The following is a 22291-nucleotide window of genomic DNA, read 5'->3' on the forward strand; positions in this document are numbered from 1 at the left end:
AAAGGTTTCTAGTTTCATATTAATCTTCTTTTCAGTTCAACTAGACATACCCAGTTCCTACAACCATTCTTCCTATGTTTTAACCTCCAACATCCTGATCAGTTTCGTTCCTCTTCTCTGAACTCTTTCTAGAGTTTCAACATTGTTTCTTGTGCTGTAGTGATCAGAACTGACTGCAGTATTCCAAGTGTGTCTTATTAGTGCAATATAATGCAATACTTCCTGTGATCTGCATTTCTCTGTAATGTTCTCCCTTCACACTGAAATTCTGTTGTTCCTTTTCTTACGCCTGGTTATTAGAAATGTTTGGTAAGAAAATATTTTTGAGTCATACTTACACTTGGAATCAGAGCTAAGATAGCGGCTCGCAGTTCGTCAGCTCCAGAAAACTAAGAAAATAAGGAAAGAAAGAAGAGAGGGAGGGAGGGAAGGAGGGAGGGAGGGAGAGAGGAAGGAAGGAGAAGGGAGAGAGGGAATGAAGGAAAGAAGGAAGAGAGATAGAAAGAGGAAGGAGGGATGGGGAAAGAAAGAAGAGAGGGAGGGAGAAAGCAAGAAGAAAGGAGGAGAGGGAAGGGAGAGAGGGAGAAAGGAGAGAAGGAATGTATTAATGATTTGAATACTGGCATCCTTAACACCATATTTGTCGGAATATAAGACACACTGGAGTATAAGACGCACCTTAATTTTTGGGGAGGAAAATAGGAGAAAGAATCTGCTTACCAGATATTCATCTGGTTAGCGTCCTTAGTCTGGTTAGTTTCAGCACATTATTTTATCTCTTGGTTAGGGTTGTAAAAAAAAACTTATTCCAAGAGAGTAACAATGAAAGAGCTTGCAAGCTACTAAGAACTGGGAACATCATTATCACCGGGAAAGAAACATTCGGAGCAAGTAGAGCAATTTAAAAAACCTGCAAAGACTTAGGGCTTGGAAAAGATTCTTCGCAGAGAGTAACAATGAAAACACTTGCAAGCTGGCAAGAGCTGGGAACATTGTTAGCACCTGGTTCTGGCTGGAGGAAAAAAGCTTCCCAAAAAAAGCAACATTTACAAGGCCACAACAAGATCTGCATTTTCTTACCACGTTGGGCGTGCAGCTGTACTCCCGAGGTTCTATCTTGAGGACCACTGAGAGGTAGATATTGAGTATGGCAGCATGGAGACACTGGCAATTACCATATTTGTCCAGTGGGGGCAGAATTATATCGGGGACCGAATCGGGGACGGAGAGGACACCTTGGCCCTTGATTTCAAAGTCAACCTAGGAAGAAGCCAGAGGAGACCCTTCCCAGCATCAGGAACAGAGCATGGGTTGGCCGGTGTCACCGGAGAGACCTCCCCCCATACACAACAAAGCCAAGGTTTCTTTGGAGGGGGAGGGGACTGCTTAGGATACTTACAGAGATTTCTAACAAGAGGATGCTATTGTTTATATCAGGCATGCTCGCCATCAGACACTTCAGGCTCCCAAAGGGCTCAAAGGGGAGGACCACTGTGGGGAAAACCAGAGGCCCATAGAAGAGAATGTTGGTTGCTTCGGGTTATTCCCCCAGGAATCTGTCTAGCTCAGCCACCAGAACATAAAGTGAGTGCAAATCCCACTCCCTCCTACCACTGAGGATGTTACCTAGCTGGGTCATGAAATCCCTGTGAGGAAACCACCAAGCTCAAAGAGCATCTAGGACCCCACAATTCTCCTCCTCCTCCTCCTCCTCCTCCTCCTCTTCCTTCTTCTTCTCCTCCTCCTCCTTCTCCTCCTCCTTCTCCACCTCCTCTTCCTTTCTGCAAACCCCAGGGCAGTTGTTGTTGCTAGAATTTGTAGAATGATTGGGCTGAAAGGAACCTCTGAGATCTTCTAATCCAACCCTCTTCTCAAGACAGGAGCCTTATACCATCTCTTGTCTATCCATCCCAACCCATCCTCTGCAGAACCTTTGGTCTTATACCATCCCTTCTCTATCCAACCCAACCCTTCATTTTAAGAACCTCTGAAGTTTTATACAATCCCTTGTCTATCCAACTCAACCCATCCTCTTCAGAACCTCTGAAAACTTTAACCATCTCTTACCTATCCAACCCAACTCTTCCTTTTCAGAACCTCTGGTCTTATACCATCCCCTGTCTATCCAACCCAACCCTTCCTTTTAAGAACCTCTGAAATCTTAAACAATCCCTTGGCTATCCAACCCAACCCATCCATAACCTCTGAAATTAAACAATTCATTGTTTATCCAGCTGAACCCATCCGCTTCAGAACCTCTGAAAACTTTAACCATCCCTTACCTATCCAACCCAACCCATCCTCTTCAGAACCTCTGGTCTTATACCATCCCTTGTCTATCCAACCCAACGCATCCTCTTGAGAACCTCTAGTCTTCTAATCCAACCTTCTTCTCAAGACAAGAGTCTCATACCATCCCTTGTCTATCCAACACAGCCCAACATAACCCACCAACCAGCATCCACAGCCAACATCTCAGCCCCTCTAACTTAAGGGAACCAGAAGATATACTTTGATGGATCTCAAGAAGAACATCAATAAGGTGACAGGACATGGAAGCTTACCGTTCATCGTGTCCAAGAACCTATCTCTCACCCCAAGTACGGAATCAGTCAGGAACTTACAAATCTGTAAGGTGAAGACAGTTGAAGAATCAGTGGGTTTGAGGGCCCTAGTCTCATTCTTGACTCAGCCTGAATGTGACCATATCAATGAGAAAGCCAAGGGCCTGAAGGTTCATTGTCCACTCAAAGTTCCCTATATCAATGGTCTTCAATGATCAACATCAGGGGTGTAAATTTCATTGTGGGCCGCATCAGTGTTGTGGTTGATTTCATGGGAGCTGGTGGGCATTACTGACTGGGTGGGTGTGGCCAACTTGGTGGGCGTGGCCAGGTTCACACCACTCCCCAAACTGCTGGCATGCTTCCTCTTCACATTGGGTAGACTGAGTCAACGCAACACAGGCCGGTCTCTGATATTTCAAATGAAATTCACAGCAGCCCACACGAAAATATCCAACTCTTTGTGTTCTCCTAATAACTAGCCTCTTGACCATCTTCAGACACCCTTTCTGATCTTCTTCCCATTTAACAGAACAATAGAGTTGGAAGGGACCTTGGAGGTCTCTTAGTCTAACCCCATGATGGCGATTAATCCAAATCATAATGACCATTCCTAAACCATATTGATGATTTCGTCTTGTTGACTTTCCTGTACTCTTGGTTGTTGGAGGAAGGCCTTACCTGTCGGTTGATGTTGCCCGTTATTGAGTTCTTGATGGAGGTAAGGGCTGTGGGTGTAAGGTTCCTGCAAAATAAATGAAAAAGTACAGCTAGAATATTTGTATTTTTGTTACTTTTCTTTTCTTTTAAATGTGAATGTTTAATAAACATTATTTTTTAAAAAAAGAGAGAGAATATTTGTTGCCCAGAGTTGAATGATTGTTTATGTGCTTGTTTATGTTTATGTTTATTTAGATTTGTATGCTGCCCCTCTCCGCAGACTCGGGGCGGCTCACAACAAAGTGCAAAAGACAATTTACAACAAATCTAAATTTCTACTAAAAACATTTAAAAAACCCCATTTCTAAACACACATACATACATACATACCATGCATAAATTGTATATGCCCGGGGGAGATGTCTCAGTTCCCCCATGCCTGGCGACACAGGTGGGTCTTAAGAAGCTTGCGAAAGGCAAGGAGAGTAGGGGCAGTTCTAATCTCCGGGGGGAGTTGGTTCCAGAGGGTCAGGGCCGCCACAGAGAAGGCTCTTCCCCTGGGGCCTGCCAACTGACATTGTTTAGTTGACGGGACCCGGAGAAGGCCCACTCTGTGGGACCTAATCGGTCGCTGGGATTCGTGCGGCAGGAGGCGGTCTCGGAGGTATTCTGGTCCAATGCCATGAAGGGCTTTAAAGGTCATAACCAACACTTTGAATTGTGACCGGAATTTGATCGGCAACCAATGCAGACTGCGGAGTGATGGCGAAACATGGGCATACCTAGGTAGGCCCATGACTGCTCTCGCAGCTGCATTCTGCACGATCTGAAGTTTCCGAACACTTTTCAAAGGTAGCCCCATGTAGAGAGCGTTACAGTAGTCGAACCTTGAGGTGATGAGGGCGTGAGTGACTGTGAGCAATGAGTCCCGGTCCAGATAGGGCCGCAACTGGTGCACCAGGTGAACCTGGGCAAACGCCCCCCTCGCCACAGCTGAGAGATGGTTTTCTAATGTAAGCTGTGGATCGAGGAGGACGCCCAAGTTGCGGACCCTCTCCGAGGGGGTCAATAATTTCCCCCCCAGGGTAATGGACGGACAGATGGAATTGTCCTTGGGAGGCAGAACCCACAGCCACTCCGTCTTATCCGGATTGAGCTTGAGTCTGTTGACACCCATCTAGGCCCCAACAGCCTCCAGACACCGGCACATCACTTCCACCGCTTCATTGACTGGACATGGGGTGGAGATGTAAAGCTGATTGTTGAACGGACATAGCACTGGTGATGTTACCTACCTCCTCTTCCTCCTCCTCCTCCTCCTATCCCCCCCTCTGCAAACCCCACTCCCTTCTGAAGATGCTCCCTAGCTGGGTCATGAATTGTCTGCAAAAGTAACAACCTAGTCCAGAAAGCACCAATCACCCCCTCCTGTGCCCCCATTCCCAATTAAAACTTCAAAAGAGTCCTGCATACTCACAGACTGAGAATTTCGATGCTAACATCTCCAAACAAAATATTACATTCCCGGAAGGTCAGTCCGACATATCCTGTGTTAGCATTATATTCTACAATTTCAAATTTGATCCTGGATTGAAATTCTATGGTGATTTTGATCCCAGAGGAGATTCCTCCCAACCTAGGAAGTGACACACATATAGTAGGCATACATGCTAAGTCATTGTTTTGCTTGCAATGTAGGCTAACACAGTGTTTCCTCAATCTTGGCCCCAGAATTCCCCTACCAGCATTTGATTGCTGGATATCCATGGAGATTCTCCATTCTCCAGGTCATGATTGTACCAAAGGTACAGAGAGGAGAGGAGAGGGGAGGAGAGGGGAGGAGAAGGGAAGGGAAGGGAAGGGAAGGAATGTGCAGAAACAAAAAAAAAGTACTGAAAATTAGTTTTTAAAAATGGTGCCATGCACAGAGCAGGAAAGACCGCACCAGAGCTGTCGTGTGCAACTTGCACAATTGGTGGGCCACTACCGTACCAGGGCACACCGGTCAGAACCCACCTCTGACGTGGACATTGTACTTACAGAGAGCCACCAATGCTCACGCGGATCCCGCTAACCACTTCCGCCCCTCGGAGTCCTGGCACATAGATCAACTTGTGTGGTGTGATCTCCACATCTGCAATATTAAGCCTGAAGAGAGAAGATGACAGTCAGGGAGATTGAACTGTGAATGTTGGTCTGAGAATGAAACGAAGGAAGATCTACATCTCTAGGAGATTAAAAACGAATAGCCGACACCGTTTGTACACGGCCGAGCCTCAAGCCCACTGTGGCTTGGCTGATACCTTGACCATAACCTCTGGCTCACTCCCTTTCAGTGTACCATAGAATCCCTGGTGCTGTGAGAGTCCATATCCAGCCCCTCATGTTCTCCTCATAACTAGAGTCTCTTGGTCATTTTCAGAGACCTTCTCTGATCTTCTTCCTATGGCAAACAGGGAGTTTGAACTTCTGGTTTGCCCATTTGGCTGTTTTTTGCACTCCAAGGCTTCAGTAAACTTCCGTGAACCATCCAGAGTGCAAAGAACAGCACCACGGCAAACAGGGAGTGTGTTTTCTGAACTTCCGGTTTGCCCATTTGGCCGTTTTATTTTTTTTTAATAACATTTATTTGTTATTTTTCAAATATAACAAAAAAGACATACACAAAACATATACATACAACATTTGTGAAACAAAAGTTTCCCCACTTTTTTTTAATGTTCGAGGAGAGAATTTTACTTCTTTCACATAGTATTAATTCTTTAATTCTTTTATTTGACGTGATGCTTTGCTTGAATTTTTATTTATTTCTTTGCTGCTCTTTCCTTTAACTAGTCATAAAATTTTGCCCATATTTTATAATAATCTGAATTTTCCTTTCCCTCTAATTGTTTGGATAACCTGTCCATCTCCGCACAGTCCAATATTTTTTTAATTACTATATTTTCTTCCTCTGCTTTATCCATTTTCCATTGTTGGGCATATGCTATCCTGGCAGCTGTTAGTATGTGTATAACTAAGTGTTTTCTGAACTTCCGGTTTGCCCATTGTGCTGTTTTTTAATGGCCTAGGTTTCAGTGAGGTCCGTGCGCATTGGTTGCTCTTCTCTGCACTCTTTCCGGAGTCTTAACATCATTTTTACATCGTGGCGACCAAAACTGGGCCCACGTGTGGTCTCACTAGTGCGATATAGAGCAGTCCTAATTCATCCTGTGATGCCTTCCTACGTTTAACCCAAACGTTCCTCAAAGAGACTTCATGCAAAATATCTACAGTGCTTTGCCTTCTTGATAGCCACCTACTTGTTGAGCTTCAACAACCCCAGTACTCCTGGAAGTGGAATATCTTCAAGGGCTGTCTTCTTCAAGAGTCTATGGAGAATCCCATCCACTTTCAGTTGACGGTCCACAACTAGAAGACAATCAGTCCGCCCATGAGAAGACGTTTCTGATTCTCCATCCTTAAAGCAGGACCTTCTCCTCACTTTCCAAACATAGTAAATCCCCAGGGCAAAGGTGAACTATCTTTGGGGTTGAGGGTCATGTCTGGTGTAGCTTTACAAGGCAGGGTAGTCCCCTGGGGAAGATAGCTAGAAGATAGGGACGATTGAGCCACCACCTTGTCGTGGATAAAAATGTAATCCATCAATCAATAAAATGAATCATAAATTAACTCCCTCTTTAAACTTACTACCATGTCTGGCAGACATGTGCAGTAGCAAAAAAAAATACTGGAAAAGAATTAAAATTGAACAAGTGATAAAACAAACTATCAATTTGAAACCTGAATTATTTTTATTAGAAATTTGTAGACAGGAAATTAAAAAAAGAAGATAGATACTTAATTCTTCATATTCTAACCGCAGCAAGAATGTTATTTGCCCAACACTGGAAAAAAGAAATACCATCGACTACCTGAAATATTTGAACCAGGAAACTGGCTGAAAGAAATAATAAAGGAAGACATTGATAGAAAACCAGTTATTTTTACTGATTAAATTGATCGATTGATTAAAAAATATAAAGAAGAAATGCAGGATCTTATTAGACATATTCTCACAGCAGCAAGAGTCATTTATGCACAATTTTGGAAGAGTGGGGAAATTCCTATGGACAAAGACATAATGAGAAAGATATTGGATGGTGCTGAAATGGATAAATTATCTAAGGAAATAAAAGGAAAAAAGGAAACTGAATATTGTATTGTTTGGAACAAAATGTATGAACTGTTGAGAGAGAGAAAGAATAAATAGGTTATGATGTGTAACTGTTAGTTATAAAATTAAATAAGAAAATAATTGTATTGTCTCAAGTAAATATATGTAAAAATAGTTAGAATAATGTGTATATTCTTTTTGGGGGGGTATATTTTTTATTTTATTTTTCTCCACCTTTACAAACATATAAAATCACAAACGTTCAAATTTCAATACACCAAATTCTTCATAAAAATTCTTAATTTATATCTATTTTGTTTCAGTATACATTATTTATCTTGTGCTACCTCCTTTTTAAATTTTGTCATCTGGATTCCAAAGATTGTTTTTGGTTCTCATTCAAATTCCAAACACTACTAGCTATCAAAATTTTCTATTGGTTGTTGTGGTTCAGCCTGGGACCCCTCCGGGAATGGCTGATTTGCTGTCGGTGTCCAGCTCAGAGGCTGAGGACCAGGAGGGGCAGACTGACGAAGAAGCTGAATCCCAGGCTGAAGATGAAGGACAGCCAGAGTTCCACCAGGGGGAGCTCTCCCCAGCAAGCAGCCTGGATTCCCTGGGGGAGGATGCTAGTGACTTCATAGATATGCGACAGAGGAGAGCTAACGAGAGAAGAACGCAGTTGGCTAGGTATTACCAGCATTAGTGGTTGCAGCTGGGTTTGGGTGTGGTGCTCTTGGGAAAGGATAAAAGGTGGCCCCACCCTTCCTGGCTTGTGGAGTTTTATCTTGGAGATTCGTGAGACCTGTCTGTGAACTTTGGTGGCTACAATCCTGGTTTGTGCCTTGGACTCTTGAAACCTTGGGGGGGGGGTGCCAGCAAGAAGCTTTTGGAATTGACAGGACATCAGGACCCTGTTGTAAAGTATTGTAACCTGTCTGCTGTGAAGACAGGTCTTCCTTTATGCTTATTTTTTCCTGCTATAAATTATTTTTGGATTTTAACCAGAGTGTCTGGCTGTTTTTTCAGTGGGTGTGGAGGTCTGGGAAAACCCAGACAGAACATTGGTTATTTGCTTTTTTTCTAATAAATCCATGCCATATTGCTTCAATCCATTTCTTATATACTTACTCATCTCATTCATGTTTTTTAACCCTCATTTTAATATAACTGCTCTTTAGAGGAAAATTACAAATCTATCTCTCTTCAAAACAACAAAGAATATCAATTCACATCAGCTATTTCATGCCTTAAATATAACTATATCAATAGCAATAGAGGGGGCAAAAACAAATTTTTTTTGTTAAGAGTTCAAATTACATGAATAATGTGTATATTCAAAGACCATGTAAACAATTAGGTGTCAGGCTGAAGGCATCATGTGGAGTTAGAAACTTTGGCCTGCAATGGTCATACAGCATAAGAGGAATTGGGAGGGGTAGTAAGTGAGGGGGAAAGTTACTAGCCACAACAAATTCCTTTCTTCGAGCCAAGGTCATGTTTTGTTCAGCATCAACCCAAGAAAAGAGGAAGTTTATTTATTTGTTTGTGATTTGATTTGATTTGATTTGATTTGATTTGACTTGACTTGACTTGACTTGACTTGACTTGACTTGACTTGATTTGATTTGATTTGACTTGACTTGACTTGACTTGATTTGATTTGATTTGATTTGATTTGATTTGATTTGATTTGATTTGATTTGATTTGATTTGATTTGATTTGACTTGACTTGACTTGACTTGACTTGACTTGACTTGACTTGATTTGATTTGATTTGATTTGATTTGATTTGATTTGATTTGATTTGATTTGATTTGATTTGAATGCCGCCCCTCTCCATAGACTCAGGGCGGCTAACAATAATGAAACAACATGTAACAAATCTAATATTTAAAATAATTTTAAAAACCCTTATTTAAAAAAACCAAACATACACACAAGCATACCATGCATAAATTGTAAGGCCTAGGGGGAAGGGAATATCTCAGTTACCCCATGCCTGACGACAAAGGTGGGTTTTAAGGAGCTTACGAAAGGCGAGAAGGGTGGGGGCAATTCTGATCTCTGGAGGAGTTGGTTCCAGAGGGTCGGGGCCACCACAGAGAAGGCTCTTCCCCTGGGTCCCGCCAAACGACATTGTTTAGTCGACGAGACCCAGAGAAGGCCAACTCTGTGGGACTCTTGTATTGTTATGCTTGTCTAGTTTTTTTTTTAAAAGGAGGAAAATGACTGAGAATCCAATTCCTTACCTGTTTGGTATTGGGAAAAATTCAATATGGAGATGATGCCTGGTTTCTTTCCTTCTGAAAAGTTGACCAGGGCCCCGAAAAGGACAAGGGCCAGAATCTTCCACATGGTCCCGTGTCCACACCTGTTGTGGAAAAGAAGAATCATTCCTCCAAACACCATTTTCCTACAGTTCATATGCAGGAATGAGGATCCGATTCAGCAGTGGGTTGCTAGTGGTACGGCCCAGTTCGGTGAACCTGTAGCGGCAGTGATGGGAGGCTCTGCACATACGAACTGGTAGCAACGGGATTTACAACCCACAACTGATCCTATTTGTTAGGAAGTTGAAGGGTTGGTTGCCAGAACCCTACAAGGCGACCTCAATTGGAAGAATGAGTCTGTGGGGGGGATATTTGGAGCCCAGGGTTGAACTGTGGGGTTCGGGGTCTCTTCTGAGCTTGGTGGCTTTCTGGAAATGATTTTATGATGCAACTAGTGTCACTGGTAGGAAGAACCACTTGTGTACAAACAGGGAGGAAACGTCACACTCCCTTCTTGCACTGATGACGTCCTCCAGTTGGGTAATGAAACATCATCAAGAAAACAAGCTCAGAGAGCACTAAGGACTCAACAGTCCTCCTCCTCCTCCTCCTCTTCCTCCTGCTCTATCTCCACCTCTTCCTCCTCTCCGGGAACCCCACTCCCTCATAGCATGATGTTCACTAGTTGGGTCATGGAATGTCTGCAAGAAAACTACCAAGCTCAAAGAGCTCCAAGGAACCCACAGGTCTCCCCCTCCTCCTCCTCCTCTTCCTCTCTGCAAACCACACTCCCTCATAGCACCAATGATGTTTCCTAGTTGGGTCATGAAACATCTGCAAGAAGGCAACCAAAGCCCGAGAATGCCAAGCACTCCACAGTCCTCCTCCTATTCCTGTTTCTTTTCTCTGCCAACTTCACTGGCACTGATAATTGTTCTGTCGGGCTCTCTGGTAGACTCCTCCCCAAAATTCACAGGTACAAATTTCAGACACACACACATTTGAAAATTCAAAGCAATGTTCTTTATAATGAAAATTCACTTAAACCAAGCCCTCTTTTGGTATAGCAAAGAGCCCTCGTCTCCAAACAAACTGGTAATTTGTACAAGTCCCTTATCAGTTCTGTGATACTTAGCTTGCAGCTGTGAGGCAATTCACAGTCCTTCTTCTTTCACAAAGTGAAACACACTTGGCTCTGGTTTAGTTTCAAAGCGGGGGAAAATCAGCACACAAAAGGTCAAAGTCAGTAAAGCAGGCACGAAACACAAGGATCAGATAATCCTCCACAATGGCCAAACCCACAGGCTGCTATTTTAAATGCTGTTACCTAATTTCAATTTAAAATGAAATTTTAAAATTTGCAAACAAATTTCAAGTTGTTAGACCCCAGCCCCACCCAACCACAGGTGGCCTCATTTTCTTTTATAACAATCTCTCAGTTGTTGCTGCCTATGCATCGCTCTCCGCATGCGTGGCTGTATCATTAACTCTTGTTCTGAATCCAAGGAGGAGCGAGATAATTGATCTCCTTCTGAGCTGTCTGCCCCACTCTCCTCCTCCCTGTCACTCATGTCTTCTTGGTCAGAGGAGCCTTCATCAGCAGATTCCACCGGGGGCAAAACAGGCCTGCAGCATGTAGATGCCTCCCCCACATCCACAGACCTTGGGGCAGGAGCTGGGCCAGAGCTAAGCACAACAATAATGGACCCAAATTGGCTAATGAAACATTTGCAAGAAATCAACCAAGTCCAGAAAGCACCAAGCACATACATATATACACACACACACACAAACTCAAAATTAAAATGTCAAAACAACCCTGCACATTCACCCCTTGAGAATTTGGATGGCAATTTTTGCAAACAAAATACAAAATAGGATGAGGAGGAGGAGGAGGAGGAGAAAGAGAAGGAGTAGAAGGAAAGGAAAAGGAGAAGGGAGATGGAGATAGGAGAAAGAGAAGGAGACGGATGGAAAATGGAAGATGGAGACAAGAGAAGGAGAAGAAGGAGGACGAGAGGGGAGAACATTAAGGGGAAAGAGAAGGAGAAAGAAAAGGCAAAGCAGAAGAAGGGAAGGAGGTGAAAAAAGGATAGGTGAAAGGGGAAAAGGAGAAAGAGGAGAAAAGGAGGAGGAGGAGAATGCAAAGAGGAGAAAAGGAGGAGGAGGAAAAGGCAATAGCTGAAGGACTTTTTTTACTTGACTTCCTAGGAATTTAATCCTCACACAACCGCATGCTGGCTTAGCTTTCCTGAAGTTAAGAAATGTCCTAATTTTGGGAAACGCATTCCGGACCTTCAGTCTAGTCCATCAGGATTTTAAAACCTCCCAGAGGCGGGAAATTGTCCTGAGAAATACCTGGAGCCCCTGCCTAATGAACTGCCTTGATGGACCTTCTGAGCCGAGGGCTGCCTCCTTGTCCGTTGGCTGCTGTCTTCAGCCTCCAGGAGTTGGCTTCCTTTATACCCTCAACCTCTCTTCAAGAATGAGGAAAACCTACGCATATCTCTGGTCTCCCCTGGAGTTTATGAACTATGGAGGGAGGCAGGGGGTGAAATCACTGCAGAAGATAACCGAGGAATGAGCCTTTTCTTGACTAACCATTTCTTCCCTCAACTCTTGAAGCCAACCCTAAAGAGGGCTATCCAAGGTTTATCAAACATTGTGAACTTGGGTTATCTAGACAATCCCATCCTGCCCGCATTCCTTGTGCTTCAACATGTTAAGTCTCAGAAAAACAAGTTGGAAGTGACCTTGGAGGTCTCCCAGTCCATCTCACCTGATAATGCCTGATTTACGTACAGCATATTTGGATCCAGCAACATATATGGTGTCCTTGGTGTATCATGAGCTTGGTTGTCTTCTTGCAGACCTTTCAGGACCCAAATAGATTCTACCTATATTTCTAGAACTGATGATGTTCCTCAGTTGAACCCAGGGGTGGACGACAGGCAGGACGGAGTGGAACACAGTTCCACTGGTGGAAATTAAGCTGTGTGCCCAGCTCCAGCTGACTATCTCCCTTCCTATCCTCTTCCTCCTCCTTGGAAAGCAGGAGTTGCAGAGGGCCCATTTCCTCCCCCCTCTTTTCTCAACAGCTGATCGGCACCCGTTCGCCTAACTACCCATCCTGAGACAGGGGGGGGGAACCAGGAAGGAGAGCAGGGGAAACACGGAGCAAATTGTCATCCCAGAGAGCAACACTGGTTAGGTTGTAAGTCGAGGACTTAACAGTTCACTTGAACGATGATGATCATTCAAGCCACTCCCACCTGGCCACATGGCTGGCAAGCCACTCCTACACAGTCACATGACCATCAAGCCACACCCGCAAAATAAGCCACACCCACAGTGTGGCAGTAAAATTTTTGGCTGCCCATTACTGGTTGGATCTTTGCAAGAAAACAACCAGGTACAGACAGCAGTGGGGAAAGTCATCTTCCTCCTCCTCCTCCTCCTCCTTCTCCTCCTCCTCTTGTCAAACCTCCCTCCCTTCTAGCATTGATGGTATTCCACATTTGAACCTCTAAAAGAAAACAACCAGGTGCAGAAAGTACCAATGATCTCATAATCTTTCTTCACTTTCTCCTTCACATTCACTTTCACCTCCTCCTCCTCCTCTTCCACACAATCCCCATTCACTTCTAGCACTGATATTGTTTCTGAATTGTCATGAACACAATTCAGCAGAGTTCCTGGTGATGTCCTGGTGGTGTCTCAGAGGTGGACAATTGTCCTGAGAATACCTGTAGCCCCTGTCTAATGCTGTCTTGGTGGAACTTCCTAGGTTGAGAGCTGCCTCCTTGACCTTCTCCTGCTCTCTTTGGCCACCTGGACTTGGTCTTCTATATACGCTCAACCTCTCCCCAAGAATGAGGAAAACCTACATAAATCTCTGGTCTCCCCTGGAGTTTATGAGCTATGGAGGGAGGCAGGGGGTGAAATCACTGCAGAAGATAACCGAGGAATGAGCCTTTTCTTGACTAACCATTTCTTCCCTCAACTCTTGAAGTCAATCCTAAAGAGGGCTACCCGAAGTGTATCAAACACTGTGAATTTGGGTTTTCTAGACAACCCCATCCTGCCTGCATTACCTGTGCTTCAACATGTTAAGTCTTGGAATAGTTGAGTTGGAAGTGACCTTGGAGGACTTCCAGTCCATCTCATCTGATAATGCCTGACTTACCTACAAGATATTTGGATCTAGCAACATAGATGGTGTCCTTGGTGCTTTCTGAGCTTGATTGTCTTCTTGCAAACCTGTCATAACCCAATGAGATTCTACCCATACTTCTAGAACTGATGATGTTCCTCATTTGAACCTCTGCAAGAAAACAACCAGGTGCAGAAAGTACCAAGGATCTCACAATCTTTCTTCTCCTCCTTCTCCTTCACCTTCACCTTCTCCTCCTCCTTCTCTTCCACACAACCCCCATTCACTTCTAGCACTGATATTGCTTCTGAATTGTCATGAACGCAATTCAGCAGAGTTCCTGGTGATGTCCTGGAATAGGGCTTGAGTGGGGGCTCTGGACCAGATTGCGCCTTTGCGACCTCTCTGTGGCAGTAGACCCAGGAAGGCTCCTTGGTTCACTGAGGAGCTCTGGGAGATGAAACACCAGAAGAGACATCTGGAACAGCATTGGAGGGCCAGTAAATCTAGATCTGACTGGACACTCTTAAGAGCTTTTATTAAGACTAATCTTGTGGCGATCAAGGCAACAAAATGTTCGCATGTTTCTGCCTTGATTGCCCCCACGGAATGTTGCCCAGCCACTTTGTTTAGAGTGACTTGCTCCCTTCTAGATATGGGGGCAATGTTCTCTCTAATTTTTTTGTGGCGTGGGTGGAAATGTATAATGTCTGAGCAGCACATTTTCATGCCTGGGCATGGATCGGTTAGAAACAAAAGGGGGTCACGTAACCTCAGGACACACAGCAACGGTCATAAATATGAAACGTCAGCCAAGTTTTGATCCTGCGATCATCAGGCTGCTGCGTGTTGTGGTTAGCTCTGGCCCAGCACCTGCCCCAAAGACTGTGAATGTGGGGGAGACATCCACATGCTGCAGGCCTGTTTTGCCCCTGGTGGAATCTGCAGATGAAGGCTCCTCTGACCAAGAAGACATGAGTGACAGGGAGGAGGAGAGTGGGGCAGTCAGCTCAGAAGGAGATCAATTATCTCTCTCCTCCTTGGATTCAGAACAAGAGTTAATGATACAGCCACGAATGCGGAGAGCGATGCATAGGCAGCAACAACTGAGAGATTATTATCGAAGGAAATGAGGCCACCTGTGGTTGGGTGGGGCTGTGGTCATTAGTGAGGCTGCTATAAAGAGCAGCCTGTGGGTTTGGCCATTGTGGAGGATTATCTGATCATTGTGTTTCGTGACTGCTTTATTGACTTGGACCTTTTGTGTGCTGGTTTTTCCCCGCTTTGAAACTAACCCAGAGCAAAGTGTGTTTCACTTTGTGAAAGAAAAAGGACTGTGAATTACCTCACAGCTGCAAGCTAAGTATCTCAGAACTGATAAGGGACTTGTACAAATTACCAGTTTGTTTGGAGACAATGCTCTTTGCTATACCAAAAGAGGGCTTGGTTTAAGTGAATTTTCATTATAAAGAACATTGTTTTGAATTTTCAAACGTGTGTGTGTCTGAAATTTGTACCTGTGAATTTTTGGGAGGAGTCTACCAGAGAGCCAGGAAAACAGAAGCTCACAAAAGAAACACCTTGGAGATCTGACCTGAGCGACAGCCTCTCAGTGCCGAGCCCCCCAAAATCAGATGTACACCAATTGTATTACGAATAAAATGATTTAATATTTTCAAATAAGGGAGGGTAGAGGGGGAGTGAGGGAGGAAGGGAGGAAGGGAGGGAGGGAGGAAGGAAGGAAGGAAGGAAGGAAGGAAGGAAGGAAGGAAGGAAGGAAGGAAGGAAGGAAGGAGATTTGGTCATTTCATGCCTTCTTGGACATTCGTTCCCTTCCAAACCACAAGTCCATACTAAAACGTTGTGAACATAGAAGACAACCAAAGCTTCTTGCTAAACCAACAAAGAGTGTTTATCTCCATTTTAAGTGACGCCTTCTCCTTTCTTCCCTGTCCTTTGACCAACCTTGCTTGACGCGTCATTAAGACAACTCATTAGCTTGGTTTATTAAGTTCTCAGGAAATATTCCCTCAGCAACCAAACTTTTATGACAACTTGGAATCTCTTCATAGCTACATTGAGTCACTTCATTGTGTTACTCGGTCTTTGTTCAGCTGTGGCGAATTGCAGGACAATGGATATTTATGTAGAAAGTGGAGGAAACTTCAATAGAAGTTATCAATATTTATTTAGACATATGAATACAGTGATCCCCCGGTTATTGCGTCCCCGACCATTGCGAACAGGGTAATTTGCGATTTTTGAACCCGGAAGTCAAAACACCATCTGCGCATGCGTGCCCTTTTTTTCCTATGGGCACGCATGCGTAGATGGCGCCCGGCAGATCAGCTGCTGGGCGGCTTCCCTGGGTCTTCCCCCTCTTGCTGGCGGGAGGGCGAGCGGCGGGCATCAGCAAGGAGTTTCCCCACCGCCCACGCAAACTCCTCGCTGCCGCCCGCCCTTTGCCCGCCCACGCCGTTCATTCTCGCCGCTTCCCACCTGAGTCCTGAAGCGAATTCGCTTCAGGACTCAGGTAGAAAGCGGCGAGAGCGAGCGCTAGCGAATGGCTTGTCCGCCGCCCGCTCGGGCATCCCGCACCCACGCCGTTCATTCTCGCCGCTTCCCACCTGAGTCCTGAAGCAAATTCGCTTCAGGACTCAGCTGGAAAGCGGCGAGAGCGAGCGCTAGCGAACGGCTTGTCCGCCGCCTGCCTGCCCGCTAGCGAGGAGCCAAAGATTGGGGGCGGCGCGGCTGTTTTAAAATGTCGCCGCCGGCATGGGGGGCTTCCTAGCAGCCCCCCAAACCCGGGTTGGGGATCCGGGGGGTGCTGGCAAGCCCCCCATGCCGGCGGCGATGTTTTAAAACAGCCGCGCCGCCCCCAATCTTCGGCTCCTCGCTAGCGCTGCGGAAGTAAAAACACCATCTGCACATGCGCAGATGGGGTTTTTACTTCCGCAGCGCTACTTCGCGAAAACCCGCTCGTTGCGGGGTGTCCTGGAACGGAACCCTCGCAACGAGCGGGGGATCACTGTACTTGAATGTATTGAGTGCATTTTCTCACCATGTTGACATTGAACAGATGAAGGTCTTAAGGTCTGTATTTTTTTTCTTCTGAAATCTATTTGCTTCTCATCCAAGAAGGTTCTCCAGTCTGGAGGAGGAGGAGGAGGAGGAGGAGGAGGAGGAGGAGGAGGAGAAGAAGAAGAAGAAGAAGAAGAAGAAGAAGAAGAAGAAGAAGAAGAAGAAGAAGAAGAACTACTGAAGAAGTTTCTTGGATGAGAAATGAAAGGATTTAACAGGAAAAAATACATATTAGAATAGAATTCCAGAACTGGAAGGGACCTTGGTGGTCTTCTAGTCCAACCCCCTGCTTAGGCAGGAAACCCTACGCTATTCAGACAGATGGTTATCCAACATCATTTTAAAAACTTCCAGTGTTGCATCATTCACAACTTCTGGAGGCAACTTCTGTTCCACTGGTCAATTGTTCTGACTGTCAGGAAATTTCTCCTTAGTTCTAGGTTGCTATTAGAAGACTTTGAGACATTTCAAGGGGGGGGCTGTTGAACTCACCCCTCCTGTTACTTTTTAATTAAATCAAACCCCCCCCCAGAGGTGAGGCTTTAAATACCCACCCCTCAGAGGTGGGTCTCAGCAGATTCTGTAGAAGGTGTGATGTTGATGGGAACTTGGGGGGGGGGATTTTCAGGAGGGAGCAGGTGCAGCCAGAAAGCATTCTTTCGAGGGGTTCAAGACCATCCTATGCCCACCCACCTGGGAGGAAGCGGAAGGAGGACTGGCCACGCTGGCACAATCTGAATGGGCAATGTGTCAAGTTTGGGCACACCGAGGTAACATGATGAAACTGCCCGCATTCTCCACCACCTGAGGTGCTGTAATGTCCCTGAGGGGAACAATGTCTTCAGAGGGACTTAGAGCAACCCAGGCAAGGGGGGTCACTCACGAACGCCAATCCTAGAAAGAAGAAGACTTGGACACATTTTCTCTCTGGGTGAAGTGACACAGTATTGAGCTGTGTACCTCTTTTCATTTGGGAGCATATGCAAATGGGGATAATTACACGTACATGTCAAGTGATATACAAACATCCAATAACATAACTTCAAACATGACATATCTTTGAGTCCTTCCTTTCCCCAGATATCACAAACCAATTTCCTTGAATAATTTCCTTTGAACAAATGTTTCTCACACCTAATTTCTTTGAAGCCTCCTGCCTTATCACAACCAATCTCCTGTTTACCGTGGTCAAGGGCTTTTATCACAGTCTCATCCTGTTTTGCTTCAGGCAATATAAATTTCCCCCTTTGATCATATAACCTCCTGTTTGGAGTGATGTATACTTGTTTATCAGTGAGATATTTATTGAACCCTTTTATGGTCAGTTGTCTTCCTGTTGCAAATTCCACCAGAAATGCAGACTTAAGCAAGTTAATTCCATCCTATCCTGGCTGTAATGGAAGCAGAGCATGTTATGCTAGAAGTCCAGATATATATAATATAATATGATCCTATTCTAACATGCGTGCTACACTGCAACAGACAAGAGAGATGAACTTTCAACTGGGTGGGAAACTCAGATTCGGGTTCTTCAGTGTGGGTGCTAGGATGGCTTTGGCAATAAATTGGAACTTTGAGGGCCACTTTGACTCGGACTCTATTTTGTATTTTACCTGGAACCTTGACACTGGGGAACTGATAGAAGAAATTTTGAGTTTGGAAAACCGGAAAATACCACCTCTGACTGGCCCTGCCCCCATCTGATGGAGAGGAAATGGGGATTTCTTTTAGAAAAGAATAGAATTCTTTGTTGGCCAAGGGTGATTGGACACACCAGGAATTTGTCTTTGGTGCAGATGCTCTCAGTGGACATAAAAGAAAAAGAGACATTTGTCCAGTACAACACTTAAGGAATAGAATAGAATATAGAATATAAGAAGAGAAGAGAAGAGGATTTTATTGGCCAGGTGTGAGTGGACACACAAGGAATTTGTCTTTGGTGCAGATGCTCTCAGTGGACATAAAAGAAAATATACATTTGTCAAGAATCGTGAGGCACAACACTTAACGATTATAGGGGTCAAATAAGCAATGAGGAAACCTCAATATTAATAAAAATCTCAAGGATACAAGCAATACATTACAATCATACAGTCCTAAGTGGGAGGAGATGGGTGATAGGAATGATGAGAAAAAAACTAGTAGTAATAGTAGTGCAGACTTAGTAAATAGTTTGACAGTGTTGAGGGAATTATTTGTTTATCAGAGTGATGGCATTTGGGGAACAAGTCTTCTTGTGTCTAGTCGTAACATAGAAACATAGAAGATTGACGGCAGAAAAAGACCTCATGGTCCATCTAGTCTGCCCTGTATTTTATCTTAGGATGGATATATGTTTATCCCAGGCATACTTAAATTCGGTTACTATGTATTTACCAACCACGTCTGCTAGCAGTTTGTTCTAAGCATCTACGACTCTTTCAGTAAAATAATATTCTTGTCTTGGTGTGCAGTACTCTATAGCTGTGTTTTGAGGGTAGGAGTTGAAACAATTTTGCAGTATCCTTCCCCCCGTCATACCCACCAATCCAAGCCACGTCCACCAAGCCACACCCACAGAACCGAGAGTAAAAAAAATTTGAATCCCACCTCCGCCACCCCTAGTGCCCAGGTCTATACTCCTTTTTTTTTTTAGAAAGCAAAAAACAATAAGGAAAAAACCCAACTACTTTATTAGAGGAATTGCATGAATCAGAAACAGTTTGGACTCAAGTCAGAAACATGAAACAAGGAAAAGGCATCCGATGTTTCAGCTGGTCCCACTTTCTCCCTTTGGCTCCGAAGGAGACCTCTGCGCAGGATTGGTCCTCTGGTTCAGATACACAGGAGAAGACCATTCTGAGCAAGGAAAGAGAAAAGAGAAACCCACTGAAGCAAGTAGTGTGTTTCGCTTATCTTCGGCACCAGTCCAGAACTGTGAGCATTAGCGCATGGTGCTTTTGCGCATTCACAGATCATCTATGATGGCATCTGTTCTGTCCCAGTGATGAGCCCCCCAAGAAATAGATCCGCACAAACGTATTTTACAAGATTTGAGCATATAAATCTTGGGGCGGCATACAAATCTAATAAATTATTATTATTATTATTATTATTATTATTATTATTATTATTATTATTATTATTATTATTATTATTATTACTACTACTACTATTTATTATTATTATTATTTATAAAAGCAGAGAGGTTTTAAAATGCAGCAACCAAGCAAGGAATGTCTTCTCTTTGCCAGCTAATTATAGTCCGAGAACAGATATCAAGCTCATAACATTTTCTCCCTTTGATCACACAATTCTCATTTTCACTGATTCACTTCGAGTTAGCAAAAGCCCTGAGAGAAGAATTTTCCTTTTTCGCAATTGGTAAATCATCATAATGAACTAAATAGTCCCAAATTATTAATTTTCTATATGTTTTTTAATAAATAATTAAATTTCTCATATATACTGTTTGTATTTACAGTGTTGTACACCACCCTGAGTCGTTTTGAGAAGGGCTGCATAGAAATCAATTAAATAAATAAATAAATAAATAGGTAAGTAAGTAAGTAAGTAAGTAAGTAAGTAAGTAAGTAAGTAAGTAAGTAAGTAAGTAAGTAATAAAATCCAGATCCGACCAGCCATCTCTCACATTAGAAAGTTGATTTCTGCACTCGCTCATCACAAAACTCACCCTTAAATAGCCAAAAGGCATGGCCAAGTGTTCTAGAGATCTATTCACACAGAGACCTCCTCCTGCTCAGCCACTTCTGCCTTCTGACACTTCTGTGCACTCTGGCGTCAAGAGGTTCTTCCTCTTCTCCGGAGTCACTCATGGGCACCTCTGGCATTGCAACTGGCCCTGGCTGGCTTTCAGCCTCTGACCCCATATTCTCTCTGATCCCCTCGCTATCTGACTCGGGTGCTAAGTACACTGGCCTAGGATACCAACCCACCCCTGTCTCTCAATCCTCAGAATCCATGATCAGCTGCACAGAATGTGGACAGCCCACAACAGCATCCAGGTGATTGGCGAAGCCACACACTGCCGCTACTACCAGTTCGCTGAACCAGGGCGAACGGGTAGCAACCCATCACTGAACTGAAGTATCTGTTATAAAAAACCCTCTATGGCAGCTTGGACACTGTGATAGAAACTCAGCTGGGAGTTTGTGACCAGCTCCTACCAAAAAAACCCAGTTCTCCTTTGATCCCTTCTCACAGCCATGGTTATCTTCTCATGGTGGTCTGGAGGTTTTGGACCACAACTTGGAGACCCACCTGAAACCATTTTTCTTTCTTGAGTGTTTCCTAATCACAATCAAACAGAACATCTAATTCTCCCCTTAAGCCGGAAGTGTCCAACTTTGGTCACTTTAAAACCTGTGGGCTTACTTCAGCTCCCAGAATTCCCCAGCCAACTAAGAATTCTGGGAGGTGAAGTCCACAGATCTTAAAATGGGTAAGGTTGCACACCCCAGCCTTAAAACACTTCCAAGGTGGATTAGGTTAGCCATGTTGTGTCCTATCAACTTCGCTCCCCCCCCTTTTTTTTTTTTTTTTTTGCAAATATTGTATATGTTCACTTCTGCTCCTTGGCGGAGTTCACTTTTAGCCACATGCAAAAAAAAAATTTCAAAGAAGCATTTGTGAATATTATTTTACCTAATATACATCCTTCTTTAAAAAAAATTTTAAATGCTACATTTTAATGCATCTTGGAGAGTTCATTTGGTATGTTTTTCTACAGATTCTTCATATGGAGGTGGTCTTCAACTTATGAATGGGACTTTCACAACAGCAGTTGTGGATCCAGTTCTGGAGGTAGCGTGGCCACTCCTTGACTCTCCCAGTCGTGCAAATGCATTTGGGGCTTCAATAACCAGCCCACATCCAGATGGTTTGAGTGACTGTCTAGAGCTAGAACTAAATTCACTCCCAAGGAAAGCAAGTATCCCTTCCTCCTATGACCGGCGTAGAACTTACCTCAATAAATAGGACTGAAGGATTGTCCAGTACAGCAGTCAGGATGGGAGGAAGAGGTAATCCAACTTTGAGGTATGCTGAGGGGGAAAAGGATTAGCCAGACTGATAGGAAGAGAGGCAGCGGATGAACACAACAGCCATAGCAGAGCTAGGTGGACTTCAACTCCCAGAATCCCCAAGTGGCAAAGCTGGGCGTTGACCAAAAATAGGGTGCACTGAAGTGGATTGAGATCCAACCCTTGAAAGTCATTCCTAATGTCATTTGCCAAGACTGCAGGGGCAAGTCACTAATGCATAAACATAGAGTGAACCCCACTCCCTTCTAGCACTGATAATGTTCCCTAGCTGGGTCATGAAATGTCTGCAAGAAAACATCCAAACTCAGAGAGCACCAAGGACTCCACAGTTCTCCTCCTCCTCTTCCTCTTTTTTTGCCTT

General features: G+C 44.2%; 1 protein-coding gene across 1 annotated transcript in view; it reads right to left on the reverse strand.

Annotated features, from left to right (window-relative positions):
* Positions 1 to 19541: 19541 nt before the first annotated feature.
* LOC139163468 (BPI fold-containing family B member 3-like) overlaps positions 19542 to 22291 on the reverse strand; it is a 30581-nt gene continuing 27831 nt past the window's right edge. Inside the window, exons 18-19 of the mRNA XM_070744266.1 lie at positions 21854 to 21930; positions 19542 to 19726 (exon numbers count right to left, since the gene is read on the reverse strand). Of these exons, the coding sequence (XP_070600367.1) occupies positions 19703 to 19726; positions 21854 to 21930 (101 nt within the window). The 3' untranslated portion in view covers positions 19542 to 19702. The remainder of the gene's footprint in view (positions 19727 to 21853; positions 21931 to 22291) is intronic.

The sequence above is a fragment of the Erythrolamprus reginae genome, chromosome 3 (assembly GCF_031021105.1).
Source record: "Erythrolamprus reginae isolate rEryReg1 chromosome 3, rEryReg1.hap1, whole genome shotgun sequence".
Taxonomy (NCBI): Eukaryota; Metazoa; Chordata; class Lepidosauria; order Squamata; family Dipsadidae; genus Erythrolamprus; species Erythrolamprus reginae.